The sequence below is a fragment of the Nesoenas mayeri genome, assembly GCF_963082525.1.
Source record: "Nesoenas mayeri genome assembly, chromosome: 8".
NCBI classification, from domain to species: Eukaryota; Metazoa; Chordata; class Aves; order Columbiformes; family Columbidae; genus Nesoenas; species Nesoenas mayeri.
In genome coordinates, this window is record NC_137554.1 from 23,822,446 (window position 1) to 23,844,446 (window position 22,001).

Consider the following 22,001-nt stretch of genomic DNA (forward strand, 5'->3'; position numbering starts at 1 on the left):
GAGTTGGACTTGATGATCCTTGTGGGTCCCCCCTTCCAACTCAGGACATGCTGATTCTATGACCCTTCTGCTGCTACTTATTCTGTTGGGCTTTGGTTTAAGTCCTCCTGAGCAACACCATGCAATTATTTTTTTGCAACTTTCCCGTTTTGTATTTTACAAGCACAAACCTTTTTGGATAAACCTTTCCTGACCATACAATTGCGATACTGCATTTTTATAGCCATTTGAGACCTGCCGGAAGCACAGCTCCTTGTGCCATCCCACTTGGGTCAGCCCTTGGTAGAAGCAGCTTCTACTACCCTGTAGCCTCCTAATGAAAATTTCCATTTACTTATGAGATTAAAAAGGCAAGTTGCTGCTGCAAAGATCTCAGCTTAGATATTAATATTTTCATTGCAAAATAGCAACATAATTATGCAGGAAGCATAAACCACCCAGAACCCGAGGCCACCTGCAGCTCAGGATCAGCCATAGCCACCTTGAAGTCCAAATTGGTGCTGAGGCACAAACCCAGAGCTTGTACGTCCAAGGCCACCTGCCCCCACTGACCAGGAACACCTCAGCAAACACAGCCATTTGGACTGCTGTGATGTTGGGACTTAGGGGTTGCTAGATGTTCTCTGGGTGGTGGACATATTCCCCTATAGAAGAGTCACTGTGGACCCTACTGTGCCCATGAATTTTCAGCTGGCAGGCACCTTCCTGGGAGTTGGTCATGGCAGAAATTAAGTAATAAGGCTTTTAAATTCTTGCTTTTTGTCAAACTGATAAGGGGAGGAGGCAGAGGATGAAGGGAAGAGCCCCAAGAGTTGTCCTCATTGCAGTGTGCCCTTCCCATCAGCACTAGACATCTGTGGCCCATCATTTTGGCCCAAACTCTGTGGGGTGGATGGGAGAAGGGGCACTTTCCAGCCTGCAGAGGGCTGAAGTGGGGGGGCTGAAGTGGGGCAGCCCCACACCTGCCTCAGTAGCGAGGGAGCGCACAGATCTGGAAGGGCTTGGGGCAGCGTGTGAGGCTGAGTGTGAAGGCAAAGGTGAGAGTGGCCTCTGATGGTGCCTGGAAGGTGAACTTCTGCAGGAGGGCTGTGAAGAAGATGAAGAGCTCGGTCCTGGCAAGCTGCTCCCCAGGACAAGACCGCTTGCCTGGAAAAAAAGCAAAAACAACCCAACAGACTCCTAAGCGAGCTTGAACCACCTCTCACACTCCCCGTGCACACAAGGCATTGCACAGGCTGCAAGAGCTTTTCTTTCTTGAAAGGTTAGGTGGCAATGTTCACCCACACATCTTGCAGAAACCTTCCCCAGTAGTTTACTGCTGAGCAAACTACAATGGCTGTTCTGATAGGTGAAGACAGGAAACTCAATTTAAAAAAAAACCACATTGATGCAGCTTGTGCAAGAGGAAAAAGCCTTATTTTTTCATCCTGTGATAACAAATTGATTTCCCTCCTGCTCCAAGCAGTCAGTATTAACTGTTACTGGGATTTTCACTGTGGGGATGGGTTGAAAGCCAGACAAGGAGCTGCACCCCCTATTCTGGAAGGGGTGTCTTGGGAAATGAAAAAAAACATTGCAAAAAGGAAAACCATCTCCCCATCCATCATCTTACCTGCAGAGAAGGGCAGAAAAGCCTCCCGTCTCCTGTACTGGCCATTTTCCAGGAAATGTTCAGGATTAAAGGTGTCTGGAGTCTCCCACACGTTTTTGTCAAACATTATCGAAGTCAGGCTGGTCATCAGGGTGGTGCCCTGCAAGATGTGGAGAAAATGAGTGATTATGCAATGCAAAAGAGCCGATGTGTTGTCAGACTAGTTTATTATTAGCTCTGTTCCACACAAAATGTAAACAACTTTTTTTTAAGGGCAAAATGTTATTTCCTAAGCTATGTAATTAAATGAGGGTGAAGGCCATCAGATTGTTCACTTCTGTGCTTCTATAATTGCAGAACAATGTGTATACATCAACACCTATTACCTGGGTTGCATCAAATTCTACTTTTAATAGATGATTTTTAATATTCTGTGGAATTAACAAACCCAAAATACCTTCTTATGTTTCTTGTCCCTCTATTCCCATAATGCCTGGAAGGCACCTTGTATAAAATTTAAGGGATAAGCCTTGTAAAACTGAAAGCTATGACCAACACTGTAGGATCTCATAACTCTCCTCCATAAGGAGGTGAGACCCATAACACCGCTACAGCATCTGTCAGGAGACCTTGTATTTTCTACATAACTGTGATATCTCCACAAGATTCTGCTGGTTAGTTCCCCTCCAGGTGAGATGTGGGACTTGGGCCATGAAGACCCTGCTCTGGTGGGACAAGGGAAAGGCTGGTGGTCTCCACGTACTTTGGGCACGTGGAAGCCGGCCAGGATGGTGTCACTGGTGGACATCCTGGGCACCCCCAGTGGCACGACGTTGCCCATCCGCAGGACCTCGCTCAGCACCGCGCTGCTGTACGGCATGTTCTCCTTGTCAGCCATGGTGGGCTGGCGGGACTGGCCGATCACCGAATCGATTTCGAGCTGCACTTTCTCTGTGGAAAGAAAGAAATAAAAAGGCCTGTGCTCAAGATGTCCCCAGTAAGGAACTGGGGCATGGGCCTCTCCAATATGTGGTAAAGCTGGAAGTAGCTCTGTTTTCTGAGTTTCACTTATCTGGTTTTGGGCTTAATGAAGGACCCATCAGTCGCCCTACCCTGAATGTGGGGGTATGTAGCCATGTAGAGCAGAGCCCAGCGGATGGCGGTTGCCGTTGTCTCTGTCCCGGTTAGGAAGAGGTCCAGGGTGGAACACAGGAGGTTTTCCTCATGAAAATATGAGTTGGTGTCATCCTTAAACTTGGGGAAGAAAAAATGGCAATGAAAACTCTTATTATGGAGAAGACGCTTTCAAGAACCCAATCCACAACTATCCATTCATAAGTCGAGTGCTGCTGCTCTTAATAGTTTATCATCCACCACCCCTGGACTTGGAATTTCTTACCCTTACTTTCACTGAATTTCAAGCCCCGTGGAATGCTTTGAATGACACCGTTTGCTATCGAGTGACTTCTGAAAGCAGGTAGCGTTTTTAAATGTGAAGTTTCACAATAGCAAACACAGGCCTGTGAGCTCTCATAGAAATGTGAACACATTCCCTGAACGCCCTCCTACGCCATGTGACAGAATGAGAAATTGAAGAGACAAAGTGTAAATATTTTCAAATGAAAACAAGATCTGTGTGTTTTCAAAGTGATCAGGCTCCTGTTGCTAAAAGTTTGATGTGGAAGAGGTGGGGAAGAGAAGGCGACACGGGAGACATGGACTCCTCTGACAAAACAGCTTTGAGTCTCATCTGCTTGTTTCTTGGGTTAAGCTTTAGGTGACTGCAGATATTTCTCTCTTACCTTTTCTATTTCCTTCAGGTAACAGTCAATATAATCTCCTGCCTCAGACTGGTGCAAATCCTCTTTGTGCTTTGTGATCACTTCCTTCACAAAATATTCAAGTTTCTCCCAGTGCCTGAAGATTTTCCTAAAGGGTCCTGGTAGCCATCTCATGATCGAAGGAAAAGCATTATACAACTGGTGAGAAAACAGAGCAAAAGAACATTTCTTGAATTAAAAAGAAAGCATGTGTCACAGTTGAGATGACAGTACAATTTATTAGCTCTGCTTGTTACCAGGAAAAAAACAGTTATGCTGCAAAGGCCGATTTAGTTACAATGATGTAAGCAAATACAAACAAGGTAAGAACTAGCCAGATGTTTTCTGCTGATCAAGTTCTCTAATACTGAGTGGTCAAATCTGTCACCTAATGTGAGGTGGCCACCAGAGTCATAAATCAGTGTGGATGCAGAGGAGCCCCTTAGTGCTGGGGTCCGTGGGGGAGACAGACATCAGACGTGGCCCATGCTGTGTGCCTATGCAGAAGCTATGTGCAATCTGTCCCCAAATGCACCTAACTGAAAAATGTTATTTGAAAAACTAGTTGGGAAAGGGATGGGGGAAAAAGAGGGAATTTTCACTATTAATTGACTCTTTTTGTAGAAACATAGATATTTTAATGGTATTTCCCTTGCTCTTCAGTTACAGCAGGCATAAGATTGGTTTTACAATCCTGTGATGTTTTTAGTCCATGTGCCTCAATAATAACTTCCTTCCTTGCTTTCCTGATGGATTTTGTGCATAAACCCAGTCTAATGTAAAACAATACTCACGGTTATCTCGCTTATAGCGTGACTCTCTTTCTACGGGGAAAAGCAGATTACATTGGTGCCTCAGAAACTCCTATTTCTGAGCTCTCACATGTAGCTGAAGCTAGAAAAGCATCCAACTGGCTTTACCTGGCCCCAAAAACTTCCGATAAGCAACAGCGTTTCAGCGAGCGAGTGCAGTAATTCCTGGAAACGGTTGTCATGGTAGTCGAAGCGGTTCCCAAAAGTTATGGAACAGATGATGTTTGAAACAGCACTATTAATTTTGTAATGAGGGTCAAATGGTTGTCCTGGTGGAAAGATAATGAAAGACAAGTTTACTTCTTTTCTTTTGTAAAATCTTATTCAAAACCACATTCTGTGCCAGATCAACAGTTCTGAAGTTGGGGTGAGACCTCATCTCCTTTTCACTCAGGGTGATGCTTCATCCCATGGTTCTGGAGTCCCCACCACGCTCATCACCTCCATCATCCTGCTGGAGGCTGGACATTGTGTGGCACAACGTCCTTTCTCTGAGGACATCCCCTCCCATCTCCAGGCAAGGCTACTGGCAGACACTGACATTGGCACAGACCTGCCAAAGCAGGGTTTGAACTGTTTTCCAGGGAAAACAACCTGCAGGATGTCATGCTATGGCTGTCAGGTATACATTCTCCAACATGGTTTTGGTGCAAATTTCAGACACCAGGAGAGGGTCCCTCAAAGCTTGGCCTGGGGCAGGGAGCTCAAGACTAACACACTGCAGAAATGCCACTGCACTGGCCTTTAACTGCCCACCACAAAGAAATCAAGTGAAATGGGAGAGAGGGGAGAGGGTAAGGATTGCAAGTCTTTGCAGCCACCTATAAAATCCATCAACAGCTCATTTGGCCCACAGGCATGATGCACGTAGCTCCTAAAAGAGCCAAGTGTAGTGCGATGTTCATCACATGTGCATTCCTTGGGAGAGCTGCTGAGCAGACACCACCATCTCCTGGTGGATACTGAGGCAGCCTGGAGAGCTACAGGCCATGGCATGAGAGACGAATGTCAGTAATGAACCCAGTCCATCCCTGAGCAGCTGCCGGTACGCTGGGGAGCATCGCTTTGAAATGCAAGACACTCTGCACTGCTGATCTCTCCTCTCTTCAAGAAAGTAATTATACTGGGCTGCTGCTCAGATACTAGAGTGATGGACATGATCACTATTTGTCGTTACTAATGGGAAGAAAGGCACAAACCAGCAGCTTCATTAGTTTATTGATTAGGACTATAAAGGACCACAATCAATTGGCAACATGAAGTATTTGGCCTGTTCAGTGCAACAGCAATTAAAATGGAGCAAGTTCAGTATATAATTTCACAATTCCTATTTAGATCTTTCTTATTTACTATATATAGATCCATAGAATTAGCTAAACTCCATCTGCTTCTATTTAAAGCTGAAGCGCAACATCACCCATGTACCAACATACAAATTATTCTTACTAATATCCCTCTGGCAATTCTTAAAAGCTGGACCATAAAAGAGCGAGGCACACACTTAATCTGCACACGATACAAAAGGAAAGCCTGACTAAACAAGTTTTAAAATACTTCTCAAAACCAAGGACAAGCAGAGGTTAACTCAGCCTCTGAGCATATATGCCTGAAGCAGGAGAGCTGCACTGATTCCTTCACAGAACACAGGAGAGACTTTCTTAGCCATATAAACATGCAAGTTTTAATAAACACCTAACATGTATTTACTTAATATTAATAAGGAAGAATTAAAATAGTAGACCTGAGGTCTAAAGTAAGTGCTAAAAGGTGCAGTCTGGAAGTATAAGAGAGATTTGAGCAACTACGGAAATGTTTTGCTTGTCAGGAGCTGCATCAGGGTTTTACTTCTCATTGTATATTTAGCTGGAAGCTTTGGGCATGGTGCTTAACCACTCACCTTTCTCCTCCTCTATCGTCTCCACAAGGTACCGGCTCTCCTCTTGCACTTTTTCCTCAAAACTTACAGCAATGCTTTTCAGCGTTGCTAAAGTGAACTTCCTCTGTTGCCTCCATATATGCCCATTTGATGATATGAGCCCTGTAGGTGGAAAAAACAAGTGAACAAACCTCACTCTGTGTCACATTGGAGTGACAAGATACAGAAATGGTCATTCACCTTGAATAAAAACTGCAAATCAAAGCAAGCTAACCTCATAGCCATTGAAAAACTACAGCTTTGCCTAGGAATTAAAATTCAAGAGTAACTGGCTTATGCTAAAGTTCTAGCTTTATGGATTTGCTTTAATCTGCAACTTTGTCACTTTGTGTGGGAAAACAAGGTGTAAGCCAAAATAAGTATTATCACGCTGTTGGCAGAGCTGCAGGCAGGAGCACTGTTCCCTGTCTCTGGAGCTACATGCAACTGCGAGAGAAAGAGGAGAAACTAAAACCAAGGGGAAAACTCTTCAAGTGTATTGATCCCTGGGCAGCTTGCATTTATTTCTCCTCTTTCATCAAGACCTGACTTTGATCCCAACATCATCCCTAAAGCCCAGAGAGATTTAAATGTACACCTGTGAGATTATTACACTTAATTAAGTTCCTGCCTTCTTCTGTGCAGACTTTTATGAGTGGAGTTACCAAGGGCTGAATTCAGCCCATTTCTTGAATTCTAATTGTTATCACTGCAAATAGATGAAAAAAATGGTACCAAAGTTCTGGAAGCTGTGCTTACCAAAGCCTCTAAATATTTCTTGCAGAAGTGGAATATTTGGCCGATCTGCAAATATTTCAGCCTGGTGGACAAGAGCTTCTCTCACCATTTGGTACCCATTGATCACCACAAAAGTCAGGCTTCCAAACTGTACACTGAAGATGTTCCCATACCGACTGATAAGCTGAAAGAGAATTCATCACCCTCTGAGAGTGAGAAGATGGAGATTTTCAAAACTTACCTGGAAAAGACCTCATGCAATGGCATTTAACTTTGAATTTAGTCCTGCTTGGAGCAAGAGAACCTAAGAAAAAAACAAGCCCAAGTCTGCAGGTCTCGTCCAATCTAAACTGTTCCATGAAGGTTGGCTGTAAAAAAAGCTAGAGAGCTGTAGTGTGAGAGAGAGGTGGTTTGCTTCTATTTGTTAGCAGGTATGACCTGGGTTTCACCAGGCAGTTGCATCAATTTAATTTGTTCCAAGGACATTACTTTGTAACTGATGGGCATCTACTCCATCCCTTTTCTTTCCAAGAAGGGTACAAGAAGTGAAGGCACCACCTGGGTCACCATGCCCAGGCTCTTGCTGCTGAGGGCATAACACAACAAATAATCCCTTTCATCAACTTTGTATCTAAAGTAGTGCCATTTCTTGGTCCAGCTATCCCATTTATCAAGTGTTTCCAACTGCTTATGGTTTAAGCCTGAATGCATTTATGGCTGAATTATAGCCATTTTCCTTGCATGGACTTTGCTGGCATTTAGTGTCTTCTGGGAAGTGTTCAACTCCCTGATGCGTAAGAGCAAAAGCTGATCACATCATCTTTTGGGCCTCACTCTGCCAGGGAGCTCAGGCCCCAGCCTTCCTCAATGACTCCCCCAGGGGACACCCATACCTGTGCTTGTGGCCTGTGAAACACAGGGTAGATAGGCTGGTTTCAGCCTGCTAACTAAAAGCAGGGGATGAAGAGTCACCAGAAAGGATATTTGCAACCAACAAGTAAGAACCTTTCCTTGTACTTTACCAGAAAAAGCCTATTCAGCACTTATATCTCTGTCTTTGGTGGGAGTTGAAACTCTGGAAACCTTTCCATAGCAATCACTGCCTCCTTCTGTGACACAGAAGCCACAGGGATGGTTAAATCAGGGTCTTAAATATACCTTTCAGATGTAATCAGGCAAATAGTTGGGCTCTGAGCAAAGACAATGACAATACCATTTCCAGAGGTGATGTTCACAGTCCAAACAGTTCGCTTCTCACACAGCACTCGCCATCCCTCCCCCTGCCTGACCCAGCCACCCCAAACCCTTCCTGGGCTCCAGATGGGAAGAAACAGGAGAAACACGTAGGTCTTCCTCCATTATGGGCTTCTTTCCCATTGGACCTTCCTACTCCCACGGAATTCAAGGTGGTAGTAAGAGCTAAAACCATGCACGGTTATCTCTCATACATGGTTATTATACAGATAGTTCTTCAAAGGCTGCTCTTGCTTTCCAGCTTAGGTGACAAAAGTCACTGAAGAGGTAAAATATTGTTAGTAGGAGAAATGTCGATGGAGCTCTTACCTTCAGCAGTGCAAGGTGGAGGGGCTGCTTAAAGTCCACATAGGTTCCCATGAGAGGAAAGAGCTGTGGCCCTGGAGGGAAATTCCTGGGACGTCTCTTTTTCACAAGGTCAATAATCAAAAGAAACATGACCAGAACCACCAAGAGCATCCAACCATTCACCTTTTCCAAGAGAGAAACCAAATGAGGCCAAAACTGAAGCTCCATCTTGGCTGATGAACTCACGAATTTTCATCCAAGGAGGGGACTTGATGCTGGTGTTACATCTGCTATAACAGGGAAGGACTGGAAAGAAAACAAAACAAGATAAAATGACGATAGCTTACTGGGGACAGGACTTGCCATGGGTGAGCTGCTTTCTCATGTAAGCTAGTGCCAGACCAGCTGCTGAAAAACTAAGTTTAAACATCGGGACCTCCAAAAACAACCCCAAAACCTCAAATGTTTTGCCAAACGAAAGGAATCTTGCAAGCCTTTATCTTTACATCTCCGTGAACTCTCTAATTTTCACATGGAATAATATTCCTCCCTTCTGCCTGTAACAAGGAGCTCCTTTATACAGACACCTAGCTGGGATTATGAGCATTACACACAGTTGAGGTTAGGTGAAAGCAGCTTACTTGGCTGATTACATACGGGGGACATTGCATAATTTAAAAAACGGTAAGGCATGTGAGGTGATGGGCACCATCCGAGTCGCTAAGGGGCTGATCCTGTTAAGCACTAAGCATCATCTGCTAAGGGCTGGATGCTTCAGCGCCCATCAAAGCCTGGCTTGGCCAGTCATCAGGTGAAGTTCAGACAAGGGAAGCATTGCGAGAGCCCAGGGTTCTGCCCAGCCTCTTAAATGAGAGTTAAAGGAGCTTAATATTGAGAGTGAGAATGTAGGCTCATGCGCTTGCCAGATAAAGGAGAGATTGGAACTTATGCATTTAAATCTCCTGGGTTTTCTGAAAATCGCCTTTGAATAAAGCTTCACGTTGTCCCACAGGAAGGCAGCAGTGGACCGACAGTGACCTCTGCGACCACAATCAACCTCGCATTGCCTGCCAATATTTTATCCACAATTTGTATCCAACTCATTTTTTAAGAGATTTACTTTGTAAACAATCTGAATTTATACCAAAGTAAAACTGTCAATAATGACTTTTCAAATTATTTGCCTAGAAGTTATGGTGAGAAGTTCAAAGAATGACAAATTTGGTAAATTTTCACTGTCTTCAACATTTTTCAGAAAGCTTCAATTTTTCAGGAAAAAAGCAAATTTTTCATAGGAAACAACAACTGGGAAAAAGCCTTGGTATTCTCTTGTCTTTCACCTCTCTTAAAAGCTTTGCTGTCCATGTCTTTCCTAACCTGGGTGACTGTAGTGCCAGCAGAAGCGCACACAGCCTGTACCACAGACCTGTACCTTAGTGATTGCACGAGCCCTTCTTTAGCATAATGCTCGGCTGCAACTCAACTCTTCTTGGTTTGAAATATTACTTGCAGCTTTCTGGATGGTACTAGACTCCAAATGGGGGTGCAGTAATGGGAGAAAAATCTCACATCACTGGTGTATAACTTATATTTTACAAGTCGCTGTAGCACAGCTGTGAGCAGCAGTGGTTGGACACGCTTTGATTGTCCCCGTGCCAGTGCAGCCATGATGCTCCTGTACCAATTCCGCCCTTCCCAGTGTGAGAAGCCAAGCTTCCCTTACCAGAGGCTAAATCAGGATAGTGGGCTCGTGCTCTTCATCCTGGCATCAGGGAGATGACTCGGTTGGTGGAGGTGTCAGCCTACAGCATGCTCAAAGGGACTGTGATAATAAGGCGTCAACTTCTGCTAGCCCAGTTTCACTCCTCTGTTCTTCACGATGCCATATGATTTGTCAGCGTGCACACAGAGTGCAGATCCCTCTACCACTTGTGGCTGCTGTGAATCGGGCTACGTGCAAAGCCAAGGTGTTAATGTGTTCTTCTGGGTGGTGTTGTGGGGGTGGATGCATCGTGGTTGACAGGAGAAATGTTATTTTTAGCAGGAGGAGCAAATTTTGCATGTACTCACATGTGTCTTGTCAGTCAGAAGCCTCAAGCCTATTACTTTGCCTTGAAGCTTCATATGTCCAAATGCATCTCATCACAAAGTCCTTAACGTGCCAGATTACTAAAAATTAGGGAAGAGCATTCCAGTTATCACCAGGGCTCTCTTAACCTCGGTAGACAGTAACACCAGCATGTTACCAAACTGCATTGCAATGATGCCCTTTTGGATCTCAGGCTTTAATCAAATCGGTTCCCAGCACATGGTGATGTGAAAATCCCCAAAGCACTGAGGAATTAATATTTTTGCAGTGCATGGACAGTACAAAGGTTTTGGACAATTTCTATTTTTGCAATTTCTACCAGACCCTAAATTGCAAGATCCTGGTCACCTGGAAGATGAAGCTGTGCCTCTGGCCACAAACACAGAACATCAGTCTTCTGTAGTCAAAATAACAAAAAAGTGAATTAACATGTGATAAGGATGTACACCCACAGGATAAACCCACCTTCCACAGTTCCTCCTTGAATACCTCTTCTGACCCCAGTACCCAACTTTCTGGCCACCTCACCTGAGCTCATGGATACTGAGTAGATAAATTGTGCCATATTGCATGGACACAGACACATCACTGCTTGAATATTAAGGCATCTTGAACAGCCAACAGACAGAAACTGGCCCATATGCTTTGTACCTTCTTCTCTGGCTAGATGTCTAACTGTGTGCAGAAGGTTTTGAAACACAAAGAGAAACATTCTGTTAAAAATGCAATTACCATTTGTTTTTCAAGATATACTATCCCATTATTTTTTCCAGAGAAGTGAAATTCAATAAGGTTACAACAGAATGTAGTCCAACAGTTACCGTACTTTCAGAGCATTATTTAAGCTACAGAATTTCTTAATGATTAGAAACATATGTAGGAAAAATCACATGCAAAATGAGAATGAATAGAGACATTTTCCCCCCACAAACACTTTTTTTTCAGGCAAGTAACAGCTCATCCACCACTGCAGTTCTATCCACCATGTTGGAGGTGTGAGATCCCAATCCACCCAAGGAGCTGTGTGCTCAGGTCACATCAACCAACATGCTCCAGCGAAGTTCAGGGGACCCATCCTGATTTACACCGAAGGATATTTTGCTGCTTTTTTCTTCCTTATGTCAGACCCAAAGGAATGATGCCGTTTTCACCATGGGCAAGCTAGTGAACAGCAGTCACCACCACATTGTGTGTGCTAGACCACATTCTGGAGGGCGTCCACACAGGTGTAGCCGCCATTTAATCCAGCCCAGGTAAGTCATGATGTACCCAGAGGCAATGGTAGCTTTGGACACACATTTCTTTTTAGGATTTGCTCTGCTGGATCAAACGAAATCTACAGGAGATTTCTAATTGCAGAAGGTGAGGAATGGAAAGTGCTGGGGCACCCGTACCTCCCAGAACAAGCTCACGAATTACATGTTTGAATCCAGTCCTTAAGCTTGAGTTCCCTGCTTGGGGTTATTTCACTGGGACATAAGTGCTCTCCATGGAAGTTTGGGCTCAAATATCTCCAAGGGCCTAAGCCCCAAAATCAGGAAGCCAAATCCATATTTACTGTTGTGCATGCATAGTGAATACTAAAGTGCCTTCAATTTTTCATCTTCTCTCTCTTTTACCCAAAATTAGATGCAAATATTCTCTGGGTTTTCCTGGGACTCCAAAAGGCCTCTCACCTCCTGAACACGTTTCCAGCACTAATTAAAGGTATAAGGCAAGCAACTGTCACCATGAATGGGTAAACTGAGGCATCACAGCTTAAGCCAAGTGGTGCAAGTAGAACTACAGCATCCCATTGTGCAATCCACAAATGATCCCAGAAGACAGGATTATTCGGTGACCTTCTGTAACAGATCAAAATGTCCCTTTCCTGCTGTAGAAGCCAGTGGTAGTGAAGGGACTGTATTCAGATTTGTCAGCTTGGTAATTAAATATAGGTAGCAGAAAGTGCTGCAGGGAGCACTCCCTGTGCCCTCAGACTCCCGACCACCCCCTGACTTTTTTGTCTTTGGGCCAAGATTTATATTCCCTTCACAGCCAGAACCTGCATCGCCTTTGCCAGCCCCACGCCACCTCACATGGCAGACCCCATCCGGACGTATGAAATCGGATCCTGGGGGTGCCGGGTGCTCCCCTGCGAGGTGGCCGCACTCGCTGTGCTGTCGGTGGCAGCCGCCCACGATCTCCCCAGCAAGACTCTGCCACCGTCTGCCGTGACCTGGCAGAACCGGGCTGCAGCCACGGCTGTTCACACGGGGCGGCATCCCGCATCTCAGCTCTGCTTCCGACTCGCCACAAACCTCTAAAATCCTCTCTTTCTAAGATGTACCTTTTCAGTATTCACAGAGAAGAGTACAGTCACATATTCCTCTCAAAGCCACAAGGACTTGACTAGAGCTAAAATGTCATTTATGTACATATCACAAGCATTTTTCTAGGCACAGATGTCTTTCTGGTGCCAATATGCTGTTTATGTACTTATCTGTCACAAGCACATGTCTACATACATATGCCCTGCTGGCAGAGGCACAGAGCATTTTGAAACTCTTATTAGACTGCTAATGAATAATACGCATACAAAGGAGAAAACAGAAGGTGGATCTATCAGGAACAGCCTCTTTCTTAACTACCTTTTAATTGTATGAGAGGAAGAAAAGAGATGAATTTTGATATGTTGGCATCTGTGAAGGCCTGCTTAGCAGCGTCGAACGCCATCATTTTAAAAATGGATTTTTCACAGGTTTGGGTATTGGGGGGGGGTGTATTTTTTTTTCTTAAAAGAAAAAAAAAAAAAACACAACAAAAAACTACACAAAATTTTGACACTGAGAGTATTGCAAATCCTGGTGCCAATGATGTACGATAGTGTGATTGTCACCATGGAATGCTGAAAAGCCGGAGCAGCTGTTTGGCATATTGACAGTGCGAATTCGGAGCGTTTTAAATGCAAATGACAGTATTCAATTGATCGCACGAAAACAATGGGTCATAGCCTTACCTTTCCTTGGCTATGCTCCGAATAATCAGTCTGCAAATCCATGCACAATAGGGATATTGTACACGTTCTGGGGATTTTGTTCCCCATGTATATGCGGGTCTGTACAATGGCAGAGCTGAAAAAGCGGTGCTACGGCACTGTCCTGGGCACCAGGTTGGGTTGGAGTGGAGTAAGGGGCACAATTTGCTCCAAATCTGCCATGTCCTAAGTATCAGCCTGTTTTTCTTCACTTCCATCCTTTTTTCTTGCTCTTTAATCATTCCCAAGGGTGGCTGGCTTTCTGCCTGACTTGTCTCCATTATACCCTGCTGCAATCAATATGGCAAGCAGGAATCAGCAGGAGAAGGCATGTTCTGCTCTCAGCAAGAGCCGGTGGGAGGGAAGGAGATCAGGCCAGCCAGCTGCAACCCCAGCCCGGCAGGCAAACCGAAACACAGCCGAAAAAGCCACCGCCAGATGCATGGGTTCTGTTTTCCTTTGCACTGTCCCCTGCCCGGCAGCCATTGGCAAGTAAAGGTCTTCATCCCTTTCCCACTCAGGCAGGAAAACTTGGTAAAATTGCCACTGAAAGCAACTCTTTTTTTTTGCAGTGGTGGAAAGAAAGAGTCCTTCCAAAGCAGAAAACTCAGGAATGGGGCACCCAAACTTTCACCCTGCGTAGGACCGTTATGTATGGATGCTGCTGAGCACGTGGGAGTACTCGCATTGGTTCAGGTCTCCAAAGCTGGCCATGCTAAATTAAAGGTAGCCACTGCCACTCCTAGTATCTCTAGACATAGCTTTTTGTTTTCAAGACCCAGATTTCTTTAAAAGCACATTCAAAAAATGTGCAGGCGTTCTATGGGTATCACCCAAAGAGTGCTATCTGTCCATGGTCTTAACCTGCAGCACGCACATATGACATCTCCCTCCAAGAATTTTAACTTGCTGAATTTCTTTCCTTATTTTGTAAGCCAGAAAAAGCTTTTCAGGATTCCCAATCCTTCAATCCTGATTGCAGCTAAATTGTACCAGCGAGAAGTGCTCTTCTGTCTCCTGTGCTTCCATCCACCCTCCTGGTATTTCAGTCATGAGCATTTTGGGTCAAGAACCGGTTTTTTCATCTTATTGATCCCTGGCTTGTGTGCTCTGAGACAGCTCTGCAAGTCTCTGCAACACAACCAATGTACAAATGGCATCTCAAGATGAGATGCCCATGCTCAGGATTTGCATTCAGGATCATGAGATTGAGTTGAATACCACAAATGACTGATGTTCATGAGCTGTCTGAATGTGGGGTCCTATATGGTGGGCTCCTTGTACCAGAAATCAGCTTCTCCAGGGAGTTTGCCAATTGTAAAATGTTCCATTTTAAATGAGGAGTTTGATGATGAGCTGGAGGCTGGAGACCACATGGCTCATGTCATCTATTTATGGAGTTCTGTTAGGGGCTCGACAATTTTTCCAGGCTTTCCCAATCTTTTCCAGCAATTCTGCCTGGGTATGAAAATCAAGTGACTTCTCTGTACAGCTAAATCACACCTATTTCAGTATTCAGCCTTTCAGTCTCTGAAGGAAAGCAATGAATAAAACCCAGCATTATTCTTCACTTTGCCTTTGTAAGATAAATCTGTTTACCTATAAAACAGACAAATTAAAAAACAATCAGCCAATAGAAATAATTAGTTACCATGTAGGCATGTGATTTGCTTGGCCTCTGGAAAGGGTGTGTTTTGCTTAGCTTCAACTCATTGCTGATGGATGCCTGATGAAAGGTCTTTGAGACTATGTACTCAGCTAAATACTGGGGAGACAGAAAATTACTATTTCAGAGACATTGCTCAAGTCAACACTGCAAGAAATTCATCACCAACAGCATTGGCACCACACGAGCACGAGCGTATGGAAACTGAACTGTAAAAAGTAGCAAAGAAAGTGAACTAAGGGAATATCACATACCATGAGCACAGGGGAATGCATCATTACCCAGAAGGAGAAATGTTCTTATTTAGCAGGCTTTTGTTCAGTTAAAGGAAATGCTTGTATAGGGGGATTTAGCTGTGAACACAGGGTCTTTGTTTTCTGGGAACAAAGCGAACCAAACCACTACAGGTTGGTAATGGATAAACTTTCTAACGAACTATGCTGAGCTGGAAGGTAAAGCCTTGAGCTTGCTATCAAACATGCAGGACCAGCCTTTTGTGCCTACAACCCCGTGGCCCAAAAACTTGACATTGGAAATAAATTTACAGCTCATTACTGCTTAGCTCCAAGTGGCCAGAAGACCACTCTAAAGTAAAGCCACCACCAAGACCAAGAGGAGGGGCTGCTGTAAAAGGCTGCTCCTCCTCACCATGCACGTCTTAGCAAGGTGGTCTTGTTAATTACAAACCTTTAAAATAACTAGATGTTGCATTTAGTCTGGAAGGCCAATGCTTGCTATGAGTCCTGGGGACATCCTCCTGCATGGAAACCAGGAGTTGGGGTCTCCTTCGTTCCAAAGGACTTTCCGTGAGCCCTTTTACGTGGAAGGTGGAGCACAGCAGCCTTCAAAGTCTCATGAACACACAACAGAGTGTTAAACTTTATGTTGAATACGACAAAAGCCCTCGTTGTTTACAAATAGCTCAGCACATCTGGAACGAAAAAGACGACACCTTGTCTTTAGCTAAATGGAGGGTCTGCTCTCATTCTACCAGAAGGAGAAGGGTAACAATGAAAGCACCCCACAATCATCCCTTGCGATGACAGGACCAGTAGGATTTTTCCGATCTTCCTCCTGCCAGCAAACAGTAGAAGGCAGAAGTCTTGTGGAGAGAGAAGAAATAAACCAAAATGTCTTGCAGAAGGCTAGAAAACTTTCCCAAAGCATTTTTCTTTAAAATTAACCACGATTTACAAGCTTATAATTAGTTCTCCCCTTCCTTACATAAAAAAAAGAAATTTACAAAGTGTAGATTAACACATTCTGGATATCTTCCAAGCTCCTAATTACCCTGTATAAAGGATTATTTTGACAAATCAAAGATCACTTTTTGGGTGGCCTGGAGAGACACAGATTCATGCTCTCTTTGTGGCAGAAATGATACCTTTTTGAAGGGCGCTCACTTGTGTCTCTCAGGCAATTACACAGATAAATCCAGTCCAGCTTCTGATCTAAGTGTAATAAAATACAAGCTGGTGATTCCTGCGAATTTTTTTCCAGATTGGTCAAACACAGGCTGGGGACTGCCTTGGGTACCTTAATCTCTATCTGGTAACTACTCAGAAGCTACTTAGAGGTTCTCCAGTGAAGGGAACACTTGGGAGGTGCTGCAAGACCATCTTCAGTTGAGGTCTTTATTGAGAACAGGCAGATTATTTGGTGGTAATTAATTCTTCATTTTAAATGTATGTGCTTCCTACCACAATGTTCTTGTGCTTCTGGATTGCCTGATAGCTGTTTTAAAAGATGTCTAGCCATTGAACAACACCTGGGTCACACTGGAGGAAAATGCCCCTGTACAGGTGACTGAACAGCATTGTGGTGGAGAGCAGGTGAGGTGGCAAAGAGCAACAGTTGGGCTGCCCACTACCCTGCATCTTCTGGTAGCAGCGAGTTGTACTTTGGTGTAGCAAAAAGCAACATGCCCAAACTGAGTCATCCCATTGACTGAAAGGAGCACTACCGGGAGTGCTCTGCTGTCTCCCGCCTTTGCGGTACCCACCTGGACACCATCCATGGGCACGCTGGCTTTCTCACCAGGATCTACCCACAGGTCCAGCCGTGCTGCAGCCATCGCTGTGCACCAAACAAGAACTCCTCGTGGCCTTAAAGTGTATGGTTACGTTGATGGATTAAAGCACGTATTGGAAAGGTAAATGGGTCAGCAGAAAAAGCACCCAGAGTAGTTCAGAAAGGCAGTTTAAGAACAAATCAAACCAATATGAAGGAAACAATTGTCTTAGGGGGAAAAAAAAAAAAAAAAATATATATATATATTCACTTTAAGGCAATCTTTGTAAACAGGTTGAACAAGACTATGAGGCTGGAGGAACAGATGGGAAAATGGAACAAACAGATGGAAAAACTATTTCTGAAAAAAAAAAAAACACAACTATTCGTAAAGCTATAGAGCTATAGCTACTATGAGTGAATGCTTCAATGTTAGGGAGCTGAAGCACCAGAAAATTCATAACAAGGCCACAAATTCATACATCTGAGATCAATAGGATGGCAGGTGTTCATTAGCCATCACTGGTAAATGTATTAAAGAAAAGGAACATGTTCACTTTGCTTTCTGTCATCTAATCACAAGAAAGAAATGGGCCTGACCTCACTAACACTGGTAGAAAAATGCTACAGACAAGAAGACGAGTGAACCCTGTGGCTCAGTCCACCAACTTCACAGGCAACTAAAGCCACCTCCATCAAATACCCCCTACCCATCCAGCTGTCCTTGGTCAGCTCTCTGTGGGGAAGATCAGGAGAAAAATAGTGAGGAAAGGTCTTGTGCTACATCGATTTCACGAGGAAATCTGACTTGCAGCAACCAAGCTGCAATGCATGAGATGGGACACAACCTTGCAGAAAAATGTAGATCTTGTGTTTTAGTCAAAGAATCGTCCAGAAATAATTCAGCCCATGCTTCGCACACTGTTCCTATGTGAAGATGGGTAAGATACTTACAGCAAAAATTTCTGGCCATGGACCAGGTATCCAAAAACTCTTCCTGGAGTAGACAATTTCAGCGACCTCTGAGCAGTGACTTGCATTAGCAACAACAAAACACATTGCACAAAATGCTAACTTGCTCCAAGGGCTCAGGAGATAAGCAATTTGAGCTGGGCAGGCCATGTTAATAGGTACCGGTTTACGATCTTGGCTTTAATCCCTCTGAATTGCAGCTTTTGCAGCTGTGAGAAGGGACAGCAGAAGTGCTCCAGCGCACTGGGAAGATGCGAAGACCGAATTTTTAACCGAATGCATTCTGCAGCATGGAGGTAAAAAAGGATGTTTGCTTTCAGTGCAGGGACCAGGATGGGGATACAGCTGTGAGGTCCCACCTATCAACTGTGTTTTGCTCTCCTCCTTCTTTCAGGTCACTTCTTTTAAGTCAATGCAGAGCTTTTAAGGACTGTGTCCCATATCTGGGTCTTAGCAGATTTGCCCATGTTTTCCTGCGCATGTTTCTGGGACGCATAAAAGCATCTTTACTGAGCGAGTAAGTTGCCCTTCAAGGAGGGACTGTCAAAGACGGGTGCTAATGTCATTAATAGGTTACAAGGGGGAAACAAGAGAGAATTTGCCACAGATCCTCATTTCCATAATCTTGTCTCGACATCCTTGTTTGTCAGTTCTTAACCTCAATTCCTTAACCTCCAAATCTGTGGTGTCATTGACCTTGGGGATTTGTCTTCAAGCTGATTTCAAGTTTTAGGCAATCTAAATTAGGCTGCCCGTGACAGAAGACAAAACTTGGTCTTTGCACCCCAATGTGAAAGACGGGCCCAGAGTGCAAGTGAAATCTTGCAATCATTTTTTCAAACCATCTGCCCATCTGCAGTCCCAGAACAATATCATTTTGGTGCTGCCTTCCCTCTCTCTCTCTCACAGGAATAAAGAAATTACCATAAACAAAGCAGATCAAGGGTCTATTTAAGCCAAATGCAGCCAAGACACGTTCCTTCAGAAGGGAGCAGGAGAAAAAAAAGAGCTACAGGGGAAGTTTCTTCCTACCTCTCATTAACTCCAGTTTGGCCAGCAATGCCGGACACAGAAGTGTAATTTGGAGTGGATGGTGCTGTGTCCCTCTCCATGGGCACTCCATTTCCAGGGTATTTCTGCAGCAAACAAAAGTGATCACCACAAAGCATTCTGGCCAAACAAAAAAAAAAATAAATAAAGACAAAAGACTGCAGAGCTGCTCCCTGACTGTGCAGAGGAGGGAGAATACAAGGAAATAGGAAAATTAGGCTGGATACAAAGAGCTTTTTGGTCTCTCAGACCTTTTTTGCATCGCACACAGCAGTCAAACCAATGCCTGAATCATGCTATTTATTTCAGGGTGTAAAGCCATTGTGAAAAGATGCATTATTTCCAGGAGTGTGCTCTGAGCTTGAGAGTCTGCGGCAAACTGGCAGGGCAGCTTGGCACAAGGATTTTCTGGAGCAGCAGGTAGAGATGAACAACAGGAACTGGACCAGTCCCCACACGACAGGGAAACAGGGGAGGTAGAGAGATTAAACAATTCAGCGTCTAGGTTGACGTGATGCATGGAAAAACACCATCAGGAGTCATGAAGCTAAATGCTCGAGTATCTCTTCAATGGATCAGAGAGCAGGTTTTGGGGATAAAGAGAGCAAAATGGGCACATCTGCGTTGGGGAGCAGCTTGTGCAGCCGCAGTGCGAGTGGCAGCGTGCGGGGCCGCGTGTGCTGCAAAGAGGCTGCCCTCGAGGTGCCGAGAGGGGGAAGGAGATCTGTGGGAGCCTCAGCCTCATTATTTTTATGTTCAGCTGCCTAATTACTACGTGTCAGCTGTCTGTTGGAAGGAACGATGTACTGCAGCCTCTCGTTTGGGAATTTATAGTGATTAATGGGCCTGGAGGGAATGACTAACGAGGAAATGTTAGAATTAGTAAATATGCATCAGCGTGCAATGTGTAAATCGTGAGATGTGACAAACAAGCACAAGTATGTGAAAGGTGTAAATGTTGCAGGGGAAAGCCTTTGGGAGGCCTCGGGGACCCACAGAGACCGAGAGGAACAGGAGGATGGGAGCAACAGAGGTGTGGTCCCATGAGCTAACAACAAACCAAACAAGAAGGATCCTCCAAAGCCTTTCAGACAGTCCTGGAGGAACAAATTCAATCCAACACAGCACTGCAGCAGGGCTGCAATCCTGCTTTGTTGTCTCCTGCGGAGCACAGCCATGAGCCCAGTGTGATGGCACCACGTTGGACAATTGTGGTAATTGGGCCTACATTGGGACCTGTGTCTTTGAATATACTTGGGAACTGCAAGACCTAAACCGCTTAGTTTATCCAGTTCATGTGCAGAAATTGCTTTCAGTTTGGCCATTTCAGAAGTATCCTACTAAATAACAGCTCTGCTGTGTGCCGGAGACCTGTAGCTGGTCCAACACCTGTGGTGCACAGAGCATCATGGAGAGGCCTGGATTCTGGGGCTACTTTCCTGTATGTTCCTGTATGAGAGATATGTATCATTCCTAAGAATTACAGTCCGTAAGTGTTCTTGATTTGCTGGCACTTTAAAACTTTAACTCTTGGAAAAATTCTACTGATTTCAGTAAATTCTTTTAGAACCTGTACAATTATTCCAAGAAATAGAGTTATGGAAGAATAACATCTCTCCCTTTCTCGGTCTAAAATTTCATAGAGTTCATATGGTAATCACTGGTCTGCTACATCTGCCTATCACCAGCATTTGCTGGCAGGACTACTCCCTGAGCAGCCTAGTGTGAACCTCTGCGTCCATGTTTCTGTCTTTCTAAGAAGCAGCAGCTAGAACCCCAGATTCAAATGTTCTTGAGTTTCGGGTAATGAGAAATATAGAATTATACCTGCCCCAGAATTCTGAAATTGGGTCTTATCTGCACCTATCAGATCAAACCTCTCACTCCACATGGCTTTCCCATTTTATTTCAAGCACAGCAACATTATTCAAATTTCACCCAATTGAAAGATGCAGCTGTTTCTATTTTCAGTGCATTGCTGTTCGAGAATAGGGAACAAGCAACAATTCTGCCCTGTGTTTGGTTATCAGCAATATTCTGTCTGTAAGATATTTTTCACTCATGGGAAACAGAAGTCAGGGGAGCAATAGTTTAGGTGCTTTGGCCCTTTAAATACTGCAGAACAGCTGTAATGGTATGTTTTCTTCACAACAGACATTTTTGAAAGCTGAGACAATTTTCAGAGAACTCAAACTAGATCACAGATACGGCTAAAATTATGGAATAGATAATTTTCCTTTTCCAACATGCCTAAATGCAAAAAAGAAAATTATTTATAGGAAAAAACCTCACCAAGCAAAATGAAACCAAAAAACCCCAAATCGATCTCCTTAGTGAAAATTAAATAATCTGAATACCTCTTGTCTCAGTCTATAGTGTCTAAATCCCATAAAATAGGCCATGAGAAAGGAGTGAAATAATCTCTGATAGTATATTGTCATCCAGTCTGTGTATTAGCACATACTTAACAAGCACTCCGATTTGCCAAAAAAACAAAGGAAGTCACAAATCCCAGAAAAGAGCTTAGATCCCTTCGTTTTAAGAGCCTAGATCCCTTCGTTTTAAGAGCCATGTGTATACCCAGCTACATAAAATTGATCAAATCAGATCCAAACGAATCCATTATGCAGGGCAGGAGCTTCAGTGTCCAAACCCTGGCTAGCACAGGTTAGCTGCTCACTAGCTGGTCTGGAGGACTATGAAGCCAAATAAAAGACTATGATGGGTTAAAGGAAGACTGAATGCATAAACATGGTATGTGAAATGAGGTTAATTGTCCA

General features: G+C 44.2%; 1 protein-coding gene across 1 annotated transcript; it reads right to left on the bottom strand.

The window, feature by feature from the left end:
• Window positions 1–967: 967 nt before the first annotated feature.
• LOC308043168 (cytochrome P450 2J2-like) lies at window positions 968–17,263 on the bottom strand (the record flags this gene model as incomplete). Its single annotated transcript, XM_080349087.1, has 10 exons — window positions 968–1,146; window positions 1,613–1,751; window positions 2,355–2,542; window positions 2,704–2,845; window positions 3,394–3,570; window positions 4,206–4,235; window positions 4,332–4,492; window positions 6,121–6,261; window positions 6,898–7,060; window positions 17,192–17,263. 10 exons carry the CDS (start codon window positions 17,261–17,263, stop codon window positions 968–970), a joined length of 1,392 nt encoding a protein of 463 aa, XP_080205213.1.
• Window positions 17,264–22,001: the final 4,738 nt, after the last annotated feature.